A 16,096-nucleotide genomic window follows, 5' to 3' on the forward strand; every position below is an offset into this window, starting at 1 on the left:
AAAAAAAAAAAAAAAAACAACCCTATATATAAATACTATTCAGTTTCTTGATCATCACAAGCCGCAGGGTTTAATTTGGATTTTTCTGTGCATGTTGTTTTTCTCTCATAGATTCTGTGACCATTGCCAAGCTCTGTACTACTGCAACGACTGAAGAGACTGCAACGACTGAAGTTAAAAATCATAATTTGTGTTCTACTGAAGAAACAAAGTCACCTTCTTGGGGTAACCAGATGAACATCAAATATTAATTTTTGGGTGAACTATCATGTTTAAAGAGAGCGAGGTAGGATGAAACAAATAATTTAATATTAGTTAACTTTTAATGATATGTCTTACGATAGAAATGTTAAATGACCGACACACAGATACAGTGGTGTTTACTATGGTCTCTGTTATTCAAGAAACTTTTTATGACAACAATTTATGAAAAACTCTTCAGAAACTATTTGCATGAACATCAAATAGGCTAACCTATATTATTATTACTATTATTATTATTATTAATCGTATCATTTTAAAATGTTTATGTACTGTATAAATACAGAATGCATTTTTGGCACAGTGGTCAACCAGAAAAAAAAAAAAAGTCATGTAATGCCGAATAAGTTTACGACCCCTGATATAGGCTGTTACCAATGAAATTTTATCATCAACAAAAGCCATCTAAAGGTGGAACAGAAGCTGCATCTGACATGGCATTTATGTTTATTTACACAGACTGATTAATATTGCTCAAAATGACATGTACTGTATTTGACAACGGAATAACATAAACAGCTTACAGTAAAGTATATATGGAAACACTTTATTTCAGGATCTCTTAACTACACTGTAAAACCCAACAAGTAACTTAACTCAAACCGTTTGAGTAAACAGATATCCTTAAAAACCTGACGAATTAGGTTTACTCAAATTGTTTGAGGAAACCGATTGTCTTAAACCTTTTAAGTACTCTGAACTTAATTCAGTTGAGTTCACTGAAAGAAGATTTACATTGCAATTAAGTGATTAAGTGATTAACTAAGTGATAATTGAGCATTAGTGATGAACAGCTGCTGTTAACAAACAGAATTAATGAAGAAAAGAGAAACACAAGAACTACTACAACTGACTTCAGACACTGCCTTAGATGAAATCAACTGAAATAAAATAAATGAAATCTCTCAAGATCTGATTAAACAACCCCACAAACAGCATCAGCAGCTCCACTTATTAATAACCAGACTGACTTTATTTCTGTCAGACGTCTACAGAAGATCTTATTGAGAATGAACTAAGGTTTAGATGTTGATTTATTGTTTCATTTGAAGTAACCATGTTAGAGATCAGTGTTTGCTTTAGTTGGGCTCTTGACCCTTGATTTCTGTCTTAGTCTTTTCTCTGGCTGTTATAACCGTGTGTTTCTAAAACACATTTGTTGTAACTCAAAAGCCCAGAAGAAATGCCATCAGGTGTTAACCTGTACCTAGGTGTAGGTTGTTATACTTTATATTGGTGATAATCATCAATTATTGAACTGCTTGGAGTCTATTCTCTGATGAAATAAGTGTTGTGTAATTTGATTGATTATAGTAAAAGTGATTCTAAGAGAAAGTGGTTCTGTAATAATCAGTTAATACAAAGACTTTCAAAACAGTTTGGTCTACTATGGTGTCAGTTAGTCACACACAGACATCAATAATCAGAATATGAACCTCAACTATGGTGACCATAAAAAAAAAAAAATTGCTGCAGAGCATGCTGGGAGCCATGGATGAGTTTTGTACTAAAATAGTACCCAGCATGCATTGCAGGATGTTTTTTTTTTTTTTTTTTTTTTTGTCACCATTGTAGAGCTTCATATTCTGATTATTGATGTCTGTGTTTGACCAACTACTGGCATGGAAGAAAAATGTATCTGTAAAAAAATGTTTACAAAGTCATTTTTATATTAACTGATTATCACAGAACCACTGGCTCTTAGTGTCTCTTTTACTAGGTCCTCTTCTACAAATTACACATCTATTTCATCAGAGATTAGACTCTGTACGGATCAATAATTGCAAATAGTAACAAATAATTATCATCACCTATATAAAGTATAACAACCTACATCTAGGTACAGGTTAACACCTGATGGCTTTTCTTCTGGGCTTTTGAGTTACAACAAATGTGTTTCAGAAACACACGGTTATAACAGCCAAAGAAAAGACTAAGACAAAAATCAAGGGTCAAGAGCCCAACTAAAGCAAACACTGATCTCTAACATGGTTACTTCAAATGAAACAATAAATCAACATCTAAACCTTAGTTCATTCTCAATAAGATCTTCTGTAGACGTCTGACAGAAATAAAGTCAGTCTGGTTATTAATAAGTGGAGCTGCTGATGCTGTTTGTGGGGTTGTTTAATCAGATCTTGAGAGATTTCATGTATTTTATTTCAGTTGATTTCATCTAAGGCTGTGTCTGAAGTCAGTTGTAGTAGTTCTTGTGTTTCTCTTTTCTTCAGTGATTCTGTTTGTTAGCAGCAGGTGTTCATCACTAATTCTCAATCAGCACTTAGTTAATCACTTAATTACTTGAATGCAAAGTTTTAAAACTTACATGGTTTAAATCAAGGCAATCTGTTTACTCAAACGGTTTGAGTTAAGTTAACTTGTCGGGTTTTACAGTGATAGTTGCTTATTAGCATGCATTTTACTAGAATATTAGCCATTTATTAGAAATTAAGCACATATTAATGCCTTATTCTACATCTCTAATCCTACCCAATAACTAAATTTAACTACAGAACTAACTCTTAACAAGCAGCAAATTAGGAATTTATTGAGGGAAAAGTCGTTAATATTGAATAACTGTTCCCTATTCTAAAGTGTTACTGTATAATGTTTTTTTTGTTGTTGTTGTTGTTGTTTTTTGTTTTTTTTGCAGCACAAGCACACGTCTATTCAGCAACACAGATCTATATGTACATTAGAAATTATTCAGTCAAGTCAATAAGGTGCATTGCATTACCTGTAGAGAGGGTCACTGGTGTGACGGCTGTAAAGCTGGTGTTAACGCTGCTAACATCTGAAAGTTTGGATGAATAGTGAATTAATAAACAGAGACACAAATATCATGAATGTGTAGAAAGAGCTGATGTAAATATAATTACCAGCACAGTATGCATAATTGCATCCAGTTGGACGAACCAGCTCATAGACATAATAGTTGCCAGGACAGGCTTTGACTTTAATGGGGTAAGACCCGTAAATGCAGCAGTAATTGTTATAGTAACCACAGACATCTCGAGTGACGACTCCATCCTGAACTGTTGGGTGTCCACCACGAATCCACAGTGCAATATCAGTGCCACAGCTACCCCACGCAACACATGTGTCTGGGATGTGAGCGCTCAGACCGTTGATGAAGAGACGATACCAGCCGCTCCAGGAGACTGACTGGTCACACCTTCTGACTGAATCATGTGTATTATTGGTGGCTCTCCATGGATTGTCCAGCACATTGTAGTTGTAGCAGGGGTCAGACAGAGTAGCTGTTGTGAAAATATTACAAGAAATTAGTATGTTTCTGAAAAACATGTTATGATGAAAAAAATTGGTTACCTTATTTACCATTTTTTATTTATAATATTTATACTATTTACTATTTATTAGGGCTGCTTGATTCTGGATAAATTGAGAATCACGATTTTTTTGGTCTCATATAGAGATCATGATTCTCCTACGATTCTTTTTTTTTTAAATTATTATTACTATTATCATTATCACAAGTATATACATAAATACTTTTATTTTGCAAGGATTCTTTAAATTTATCAAGTGTGACCAAGACATTTATAAAATATGTCTATTTCACATAAATTTTGTGAATCAAAAAAACCTTTAAAAAATCTATTTATCTGTTTTCAACATAATAATAGTAATAATAATAATAATAATAATAATACATGTTATTTTGAACAGCAAATCAGAATATTAAAATAATTTCTGAAGATCATGTGACACTGAAGACTGGGGTAATGATGCTGAAAACACAGCTGTGCATCACAGAAATAAATTACATTTTAAAATACATTCAAGTAGAAAGCATTTATTTTAAATTGTAAAAATATTTCAAAAGTTTACTGTTTTTGCTGTACTTTGAGACTTTAAAAAACATTACACATCTTACGGTTCAAAAACTTTTGAGTGGTAGTGTATATGTAATATATGTATATATATTAGAATCTTAAAAAAGTTGTTTAAATCACTGATTCAACGACTCGATCATAAACCTACTTCACTTGTTTCATTTCTGGATGAATCAGCATTTTTGAATGATTCTCTTGAATTAAAAATTCATTCATTGACAAATACATTAAGAAACTTTTCGCCATCGACACAAACGTTATTTGAAGCGCAGTACTTTCATAAAAGGGAGTTGCTATATTTTGATCGCTCCCATATAGACATCAGTGTTTATATCTGAACTATAAACTTTATCCCAGTGTTTCTGTGTAAATATAAATGACTGTAAGACAGAAATATTACTGTGTAGTTGTTTTTTAACCAAACATGCTTACTGCTCTCTCTGTGTCAGTGGCAGTGCGAACACGGATTTGAATGATCCGGTAAGATCCGGTTTCTGTGTCTGTGTCTGAATTTAGTGTCTTGTCCATTCATCACGGTAATTGCACACCTGTTAATTGCACTCAGGTGTCTTCACTTTCTTATGCTGTGTCCGAAATCGCTCACTCATTCACTCATTCACTAATACCTATATAGTGTATGGCAGTTGAGTTCACTATATCAGGAAGGAGTGAACAAATAAATAAGTGAACGGATTCGGACAGTGACGTATAGCCTACACTGCGCGTGAGACTTGGAGCTGTTGCAAAAACATTGCCATATGTACTTTTATATTACATGTACCTAATTTTTGAAAATAATACTAATAGCAATAATACTCAAAATTACTTTATATTGCAGTTATACATACCTCTGTGTCAGCTTTGTGGTTTCATCGATGGTATATAATTTTTTTTTTTTTTAATGCTTTTATGTTCATAATCATTAAAGGCTATTAAAATAACGTACTGAGAACAAAAATAAACACACATAAACACGTTCAAAATTATGTATTTATTATTTTTAGTATCTTGACACTCGCTCAAACAGCGTTTTGAGCTCAGATAAGATGGTTGTAAAGCTTCCTCAGGCGACAGCACTACAAAATGGCTGACACCCCATATAGTGCACCATATAGGGGATAAGGAGCGGTTTCGGACACAGCAATAGTCATTATCCAGACCAGCAGGATAATGACTATGAAAGTGAAGACACCTGAGTGCAATTAACAGGAGTGCATTTACTGTGATGAAGGGACAAGGCTTTGTGGGAAATGTAGTGCCTGCGGTGAGGTGCCTATGGGGAAGTGAGACCACTAGTGGAGACCCAGGGAAACACAGACCAGACACCGTGACACTGAATCGAGATCGCGATCTTTTAACGATTAATTGTGCAGCTCTACTATTTATATTTAAATAATTTGATACAATGCATGTATTGTGTATTACAACTACACTAGATTTTCTCTGGTTGTTGTAACTGTGTTTATTAAACACATTTTCTATGGGAAAAAAATAAATTATAATAATATAATCAGGTCATATTGGCCCATTTTTGGAGATGTTGTCATGTACAGCCTGATTTCCTGACTGCATCAGTGGTAATTTTTAATTTACTGATTTCAATTGCATTTAAAAAAATATTGAAGAACATTAACACTTTGCACACCAGTTTAAAACATCTGTATCACTTCCACTTATCTTGTACTTAAATCTTGAGAAATATGTATTTTATTTCAGTTGATTTCATCTAAGGCTGTGTCAGTTGTAGTAGTTCTTGTGTTTCTCTTTTCTTCAGTGATTCTGTTTGTTAACAGCAGCTGTTCATCACTAATGCTCAATCAACACTTAATCACATAATTATCTCATTAACTTTAACACTACTTCAGTGTTACTTTAACACTCTTTTAGAAGTGGGTCCATATATGCTCTGAGCAGTGTCCATTTAACACTCAGGATTTCACTGTGCAGTTTTCTGAACAAAACATTTTGTATTGTTGAAATTTTAAGAACTTGTGAGTTCCCAGAATGCATTGTAGCATGAATAAATTATGCAGTTACTGTTATAGGACTATTGTTTTTGTGGTTTTCTGACTTAGTTTAAATGTTTGGTGTTGTTTTATCGTTATTTGTTAGTTATTTGATGTAAAGAGCTCAAGTTTTCAAGTACACCCAGCCTGCAGATTGAGACGGAGCCACTTTGATTGGTTCGATCGTCTGTCATATGGGTGCGCTCGACTTGAAGCATGGCTACAGAAAGTGATCAACGAGAGTTGAAAACAAGGGTTGCCACCTTCAATACAGACAAATAAGGGACTCCTGGGGGAGAAACCCCTCGGGGCCAAGAGGACCACAGGTCCGATGACGTGCCAGTGGTAAATCACAACTTAAAACATGTTTTCATAAAAATATTAAATGCTAATGAACTTTAGTAATTGTATAAAGTGGCGTGAACACAGATTTTGGATAAAATATTTGTCATTGTTTGCAGACAGTAACACCATCCAAACATAATAATAAATAAACAGAGGTGTCTAGTAACGAAGTACAAATACTTCGTTACTGTACTTAAGTAGAAATTTTGGGTATCTATACTTTACTTGAGTAATTATTTTTCAGCCGACTTTTTACTTCTACTCCTTACATTTTCACGCAAATATCTGTACTTTTCTACTCCTTACATTTTAAAAATAGCTTCGTTACTGCTATTTAATTTCAGCTTGTTTTCATTCTGGCTTGTCATCATTCAAAAAAAAAAGAAAAAAAAAAAACAGATAAATCGCACCATCCGGATGGTGGGCGTTATCACCTTGTGGGTGTCTTCAAACTGCTGGCTGTTTCTAAATCATGCAATCAAAATGATCACCCAGGCCTCATGGTGTAAAAACGCCCTGATCTGGCAACTCCCATTACTTTCCTGCAGAGACCTATACTTGCATTAAAGACAACTCCGAAAATACAGAGAAGAGCATAACTGCAGCCTGGAGATCTCCAAAACGGGGTGGGAGCTCCAAAATAGGGGGTGGCTTCCTCCCATTGAGAGACAGGCGCATGGCACGCATGCACAATTTTTCCCCCAATCCACTTCAGTGCAAACTCCGCCCCACAACTGATTCTTGAAGTTTTTATTGGTTGTGTCAGTTAAAGTGTTTCCTAAACTATACAACAAAAAACGCTAACCCCTAAACCTACCCCACATCTTACCTTAACCAATGAAATTGACTGAATGGCGGGATTGGCGCTGAATAGTGTGGTAAAGTTGCAGTTCAGGAGATTAACAATTAATAAGATTATGTGATATGAGACTCACCGCTCCATGGCACCTTTTTAGTTACACGCAGCACCACTACCCCCTCCTAGCCTGCGAATATCGGCCCTGCTGCTTGGAATAAAATGATAGAGTAAAATCTTTCCCCTCCGCTGGGACAGCTCCTGAGTGATTCCCGTTTACATCATGAAGCAGAGGTTCAGACTTGGGTCCAAACACCACTTTCCACGAGCCTTGGGCTCTGCTCTCATGGAGAACATTTATTTATATTGCATATTTTAATTTAGATGAACTAGAAACAATGTTTAATTTATAAAGGTTTATGTTGAAATGTAAGTCAGTAATAATTGGCTGAAGCCACAGCCAATGGTGAAAGTCTTTGTGAAAGGAGACCCCGCCCAATTTGGTGTTCATGCCCCATTTTAGAGATCTCCGGCCTGCAGTTATACGCACTTGAAAATATGGTACAAACCCAATCCCGTATTGATTCAAAACGGGACGCGCTATTTTATACTTAAATACGGGACGATTCTGTATTTTAAGGGATGGGTGGCAACCCTATTGAAAAACAGGCATGTCAAGACGGACACTTTCTGCTCCCGTTAGTGAAGCTCACTTTATCACAGATGAAGTGAATTAAATACAATATTTGTCAAATACACAGACGTTTTATAAACGTTTTCATGAGCAAAAGAAACTGTTTTTACATACTGCTGAATAAAGTTCCATATTTTCAAGATCAACATAATCATATACTATTTAACTACTGGGTATATATGATTTTACCTGTGTTGTATGATAAAATAAAATAAATAAAACAGTGTGACTACAGAACAAAAGCATTTACCATTCTAAAAACACAGATTTGATGCCATTATTGGAACTGAAATGGTTCGTCTAACCCGAAAAACTTGTGATTGTTGTCATGTGGCGAATCTGGCCAGTCGTGAAGCAGCTGTGTCGTCATCAGCGCTCCTGTAGTCGCTCTGGAGAAACTGCGGCGGCTGAATCAGCCGGCTGCTCTCGAATCACTCTCGCGGTACTTTGATGCCACACGTGACAGTCAGACTGCGATCGGTTTGCACAGTGCTGCGTGAAGTCGAATGCACCTTTTAGGCTTGTTTGAGATGAGTAAAATCTGTACAGAACCGATCACCGCGAGATGCATGCCGGTTAGAAAAGTGTCCGAGTTACGTCAACCTTGCTCTGATGTCATGCTGACGTGTGCCAAAAAACTCTCGCGATGGCGAGGCGGCTGTGTCGGATTGAGCAGTCGAGCGCATTTGCTCTCCACCGACTGCGCTGATCAAAAGCATGATGGGAAACCATTGACAAACAAAACACGCCTAGTGAAGTTAAGAATTAGGACATGCGTTTATGTAATAAAAATTTTCTCTTAATTCGATTTCTTCCTTGTTGTAATTTTCACTTTATTCTATTGTATGTTTGTGTGAATTAATAAATCAATCCATTAAAAATATACATGCAAACACATATATCTAAATGGACTCTTTAGCCATTATGTCTCATCTTTGTGTGGTTTCATCTGAGAAGTCTCTGGGTCTGGCTTAAAACAAGGGAAGAAATTCTGAAGAATGTTTGCTACAAAAGGAGCTTTGACTTGCATAGTATGGAAAAATACTATGGACGTGAAATGGTGACAGAAACCTGCTTGTTTGCAAACATTAATCTAAATGTACTCCTTTGTGTCTAGCAGAACAAAGGAATTGATGCACATGATGACAAAATAGTGGTATTTCAATTACATCCACTGAGTCTGCAATAAAACATGCGAACGCAATCTCCTCCATTGCTGAGGTTTGCAGGCGACAAAACAGCGAGATTCAGGAAGTGTCCGACTTCAAAGGTCTTTTTTGACCCCTCCTCTTACTGCAGCCGCCTACTCTCACCTACATTTCAGGGGAAGCAAGGCACATCTCAAACAAGCCTACTGACATACATGATCAAGCACATATGGCCCTGTTCCAAATGGCACACTCCGGACTTGGTGACGTCATGTAGTGCAGACCTCCATTGAGACTCGATCGTCACGCCGGAAATAACGGTCTGGTCGTTTTTTGACAGGAGCTGCTGGTTCGAGGAATATGCTGCCTATTGTTGTTGTTTTTACCGTTTTTACCGTAAATACTAGGGCTGGGTATCGATTCAGATGTTCCAGATCGATTTGATTTCGATTCACAAGCTCTCAAATTGATTCGATTTCGATTCTCGATTCGATTTCCGATTAGATTTTCTATTAGAGCTGTAATCGGGCCTTAAAAGTTAAGCCAGACATGTCCCGAGCCCGACGCGTAGATTTTGATTGACAGCTTTTTAAAAGCCCGAACCCATTTACAACCCGACATTATTCAAATGTATGCAGCACACAGCTCTTTTGCCTTTTGTCAGGAATGAGTAATTTATACATGTTTTAACATAATTTATACATGACTAACGCAATAGGCCACTTGGAAGTTTGAACAAAGAAATAAAATAAGTCCTCTGTAACATCGTAACATCTCTGCACTCTATAAATAGCCCTAGGTATAGGCTCATTTAGCATATAAATAGGCCAATGCACCAATAAAAACAAGTCTTTCTTAAAACATTTAATTAAGATAAATTATAAATTAAGATGGGTATTTGGCAATAACGAAATTAATTAAGATACAGGTTCTGCCGGATTTGCTTTATCATAGCAGCTGACATAATAAAATAATAATGCCAACATTAGCTTATATAGCCTACTCTGTCTACATTATGCATTTAAGACTCAAATAATATTTAGTTATTATTTGAAAAACATTTACTCAACAAGATTAGGTAAGGCCTAAGTGTTTTTGTGGAGGAAAATGATTGAATCCACTGTAGATGTCTTCAGCGCACTCCTGCGCTCATTGATGGTGCGTCATTATTCACTCATTATTCTCATTATAAAGAAGGTCAAAACATTTCCAAACCTCAGACTTTGCTTTAGTTGCTGGTGCTACCAAAACGTAATCGTTAGAAGCAAGCCTCTGTTTCAACTACTCAGCTTACATTTTCGCATCTTTCTCGCGCTAATCGAAACACATTACATGACCGCTCATTTACCGCACAAGCCCGAGCCCGGCCCGATTGGTTCGATTGGCAATGGGCTTCTTCATACTGCCTGAACATGTGCAATTGTGCTTTTGAAGACAACTGACCACGCGCACCTGTCCGCGCGGTTGTCTGCTCAGACTCGGTACACACTCTCCGATGGCAATGTTTACATCAAGCCTGCATAGCGGTCCATAGCGGAATCGCGGATGCAGAAAGTATAAGAGGCTTTAAGATGCAGTCTGTAAGACGCGAACGAGAGCATGACCTGACGCACATTGCAGAAAATGTGTTCAGCATATGGTGAGCCGCATTTGAATTCGTGACGGAACCACTGCTTTAAACTGAATGAATGAATGAATGACAGGTTTGTTGGTAACATCGCACAAGGCACATAAGAGGGTGACATCTAGTGGAGAAGATTTGTAATTAGATTAACGCTAATCTTACGTTCAATGTCTGCGGAAATAAATGTGGAAAAAAATCGATTCATGGCCTTTGAGAATCGATTTTGAATCGACCACATTTTAAAAGACGATTAATCGAAAAATCGATTTTTTTACCCAGCCCTAATAAATACTAGGTTTACAAATGACTCAGTAAAGCCCTGACATTCAGTTCTATTTATTTAATGAATCATAATGTGATCGTATTATTCAATGCGCTATTATTATGTTGGAGATATCAACCACTGGTCGATGACCATAATGTCTCTATAAACTGTAGGTAACAACTAGTAAAATGTACACCTAGGTCATAAAAACCATAATGATACCTACTTAAATATTTTCTTCTCATCCATGTCATCAATTGCTCTTGAGCAAAATCTCCTCCCATCCGTTGTCTGATTGGCATTTCGCAAGGATTCCTGGGTAGTAAAAGTGAACGTAGCCTGCATCTATGCAGGCTTCACGGAAGACCGCTTCAAGGGTACAAAGGGGGCATTACTGAGCCCTCATCAGAGTGTTAAAATGCTGAATGGGACAGCCTACGGACTCGTAGACTCGGTGAGCACGCGCAATTTAAGTCCACGAGAACGAAAGTCCACATGAAGTGTGCAATTTGGGACAGGGCGATTGAGACACATTCAAACTGCTGACCTAAAATAACTCTATTTGAAGCAAATCAGTAAAAACAGGACTCGTTGTCATGTTATGTGTATGTAAATTTATGTTTACTTCAGATGTTATTTGCAGTGTTTATGGTCTTTTGGGGCAGGATAAGCAATATATTTAAATCGTTTAGGTGTGTGTCTGCTGGGCAGTGATGACACAGGTAACTGATCCAACACAAAATACAGCCTATTTCTTTATGAACATAATTATTCAGGAATTATTAAACATGATTGTATTACTATCAGAAATGAATTTGAATATATTACAATGAATAATACAATTATGTGTTAATATTGTTAATTATACCTTAATACGTTAGCAGTCTTGTGGCATGAAGTCAAATGTATTTAACATTTTTGTTTGTTTTTAAAGGAACTATTACGTGAAAATTACTATATTGCCTATTTTAACATCAACCTAATCCACTGGGCAAAGTTACATCCAGTGGACGTCTTTTTATGTCTTTGCAGACAGAATGTTTTTTATGATGTCTTTTTTTTAAATGTTTTTTATGTCTTCTGTACGTCCGATATAGATGTTCACAGATCCTACTTACAAGGTTCTGTGACTTTATTTCTGTCTGACATCTAGAGTAGCTCTTATTGAGAATAATCAGAGGTTTAAATGTTGATATTTGATTCATTATCAAAAAGTGTTTGGTTTAGTTGGGATCTTGGTCCAGTTACTTCTTAAAGCATCGAACCCCCAACTGCTCCCCGGGCGCCACAGCATAAATGGCTGCCCACTGCATGGGTTAAATGCAGAGCATGATTTCTGAGTATGGGTCACCATACTTGGCTGAATGTCATGTCCCTTTAACATTATTATTATTTATTATGAGGGTGACTGATACTGACAAGAACTTTGTTTCACCAAATTCAGCTCAGATCTTCAGACTCGTCTGACTCAGATTACCTTCCCAAAAATTCCTATTGACTTTCGTTATCTGAGCAATAAAGGCCTTAATATACTTGATGTCCACTAGAGGGGTGAGAGGCTATAAAAAATCCAATCTACTCTTTCTGTTTACATCAGTTTAAATGACAAATAAATACATACATTTCATGTGTACTGCAATGAATATGCCATATCTGTGTACAAGAATAAACTTCAAGCTGTACAACTACTTAAAAATAAACAAACCTAAGCTAAGCAAGGTCTTCAGGATCAGTAGCAATGTCCAAGCAAGTGTGTTGGAACTGAACTCTGCAGAACATGGTTCTCCAGGTACAGGACTGGGTTTTAAATCTATAAATGAATTTGTACAGTTGGGTGTCTGCATGCAGAGGTGTCAGAGTCAGTAAAATGGAAAATGTTGTCTGTAAAAACTTGATGACAAAATCTTCAGATCTGCATTTGTTGGGGGTGGGGGGGGTCACCTTAATGATAGCTGTATAGTATGAAACAACATTACGTACTACGGGTAATATAAAAGTCAACATTAGCTGCAGCTGGTGACAAAAAAAAAAATTATAAACATTAAGTCAAATGTAGAATAGAGGCCACACACTTACACTGAATACCCATGATACTTTTTTAGCACCACATTTGTTCCTTCTAGTTTACTGTGTTTTGGTTAGGATAATAAAAGATGCAAATATTTTTTTTTTCTTTTTGTGCGCGTGATTCTTCAGATAAGACAAATGAATGTTTCCTTGTCACTAGGTTTGCCCTATGTGCTGATCCCTGTATATTGGAAACAATCTCCTGAATCTGTTTGGAAACATATTCCAAGCCATGAGAGGCCTCCAACACGCACACACACACACACACACATATACATATATATATATATATATATATATAGTACAGACCAAAAGTTTGGAAACATTACTATTTTTAATGTTTTTGAAAGAAGCTTCTTCTGCTCATCAAGCCTTTATTTATTTGATCAAAAATACAGAAAAAAAATGTAATATTGTGATATATTATTACAATTTAAAATAATTGTTTTTAAATGTCTTATACTATAAATTATAATTTATTTCTGTGATGCAAAGCTGAATTTTTAGGATCATTATCACATGATGCTTTAGAAATTATTCTAATATGATGATTCATTATCAAAGTTGGAAAAAGTTCTGCTGCTTAATATTTTTTCAGAACATGTGATACTTTTTTAGGATAATTTGATGAATAAAAAGTAAAAAAGAAAAGAAAAAAGAAGCTATGTTTTTAAAATATAAATATTTTGTAATAACAATATACACTACTGGTCAGTAATTTTTTTTTTTTCAATATAATAAATACTTTTATTCAGCAAGGATGTGTTAAATTGATAACAAGTGATAGTAAAGAAAATATATTATTAGAATATATATAATTAGAATTTTTTTATGTTGAATAAATGCAGTTCTTTTTAACCTTTTATTGATCAAATATATTAGACAGCGGAACTGTTTCCAACACTCATAATAAATCAGAATATTAGAATGATTTCTAAATGATCATGTGATCGACTGATGCTACATGTGACACTGAAGGCTGGAGTAATGATGCTGAAAATTCAGTTTTGCATCACAGGAATAAATTATTTATTTAAAGTATATTCAAACAGAAAACTATTTTTTTTTAAGTTGTAGTAATATTTCACAATATTACTGTTTTTTTTCTGCATTTTTGATCAAATAAATGCAGGCTTGATGAGCAGAAGAAACTTCTTTCAAAAACATTAAAAATAGTAATGTTTCCAAACTTTTGGTCTGTACTATATATATATATATATACAGGTGCTGGTCATATAATTAGAATATCATCAAAAAGTTTATTTATTTCACTAAATCCATTCAAAAAGTGATTCATTCATTACACACAGACTGATATATATCAAATATTTATTTTTTTAATTTTGATGATTATAACTGACAACTAAGCAAAATCCCAAATTCAGTTTCTCAGAAAATAAGAATATTACTTAAGACCGAGACAAAGAAAGGATTTTTAGAAATCTTGGCCAACTGAAAAGTATGAACATGAAAAGTATGAGCATGTATAGCACTCAATACATAGTTGGGGCTCCTTTATCCTGAATTACTGCAGCAATGCGGCGTGGCATGGAGTCGATCATTCTGTGGCACTCAGGTGTTATGAGAGCTCAGGTTGCTCTGATAGTGGTCTTCAGCTCTTATGCATTCTTAGGTCTGGCATATCGTATCTTCCTCTTCACAATAGAGATTTCCTATGGTGTTAAGATCATGCGAGTTTGCTGGCCAGTTAAGAACAGGGATACCATGGTCCTTAAACCAGGTACTGAGAATCTTGGCACTGTGTGCAGGTGCAAGGTCCTGTTGGAAAATTAAATCTGCATCTCCATATAGTTGGTCAGCAGCAGGAAGCATGAAGTGCTCTAAAAACATCACTGACTGTGGTAACTTTACACTGGACCTCAAGCAATGTGGATTGTGTGCCTCTCCTCTCTTCCTCCAAACTCTGGGACCCTGATTTCCAAAGTAAATGTAAAATTTACTTTCATCAGAGAACATAACTTTGGACCACTCAGCAGCAGTCCAGTCCTTTTTGTCTTCTGACCAGGCGAGACACTTCTGACGCTGTCTGTTGTTCAAGAGTGGCTGGACACAAGGAATGTGACAGCTGAAACCTATGTCTTGCATACGTCTGTGCCTAGTGGTTCTGTGCGTAGTGTTTACATGGACTTTACTAATCCGATTGTAATAGGACTAGAAACACAATCAGAATAAATAAAATCACATGTAAACACATAAAACGGATTGATTTGGCCAGATCCGACTAAAATTTCAATCAGATTGTAAGGGGTGGTTTATTCCTATTGTAAATCCGGTGAGAGGACATGTAAACACTTGATCAGATTGAAAACCGAAACTGCAAAGTACTGCGCATGCGCAGTGGCATAGAATAAGTGTAATGACTTATGACACGCGGATCAAGCTGTTCTTCCAGATGAATAAAGTGTGATAAATAAGTGTCCTGTCTTTATAAAACTCAGTGTATGTGAAGTGGAACAAGACACCCACCAGTCCTTGTTTAAGACTCTGGTCAACAGACGACTAGGTTTGGGTGTGGGAAGGGGCACTTTTACTAATTCTTTTTAAAAAAAATTAATTTAATTTTTTTAAAGTAATGTTGAGCAGCACAACAGTTCATGTGCTGGTCGTTTGCCTAATTAGGAGCCGAAGTAGATAAATATCACATGTGCTTTTTAAAACAGCATGCAACAGCAGCGGGGATACTCTGTATATTCATGGAGTTAGCGCATGTCAAAAAGGTAAATCCGATCAGAAGCTTGTGACATATAAATGTGCATATCAACCTGATTACTTTATTCAGCGTTAATGTAAATACTATGTTCGGATTTCTCAAACAGAATTAATTCAAAATATCCATGTAAACGCACCTAGTGACTCCAGCTGCAGTCCACTCTTTTGTGGATCACTTTGTGAATCTCCCTCACATTTTTGAGTGGGTTTTGTTTCACAATCCTCTCCAGGGTGCGGTTATCATTATTGCTTGTACACTTTTTTTCTACCACTTCTTTTCCTTCCCTTCGCCTCACTATTAAT

At 35.9% G+C, this 16,096-nt stretch overlaps 1 protein-coding gene across 1 annotated transcript in view; it reads right to left on the reverse strand.

Moving 5' to 3' along the window:
• LOC113078025 (adhesion G protein-coupled receptor E3-like) overlaps nt 1-16,096 on the reverse strand; it is a 60,114-nt gene that overhangs the window by 23,208 nt on the left and 20,810 nt on the right. The window contains exons 2-3 of the mRNA XM_026250306.1: nt 3,141-3,521; nt 2,999-3,055 (exon numbers count right to left, since the gene is read on the reverse strand). Coding sequence (XP_026106091.1) covers nt 2,999-3,055; nt 3,141-3,521 — 438 coding nt within the window. The remainder of the gene's footprint in view (nt 1-2,998; nt 3,056-3,140; nt 3,522-16,096) is intronic.

The sequence above is a fragment of the Carassius auratus genome, unplaced genomic scaffold, assembly GCF_003368295.1.
Source record: "Carassius auratus strain Wakin unplaced genomic scaffold, ASM336829v1 scaf_tig00023947, whole genome shotgun sequence".
Lineage (NCBI taxonomy): Eukaryota > Metazoa > Chordata > Actinopteri > Cypriniformes > Cyprinidae > Carassius > Carassius auratus.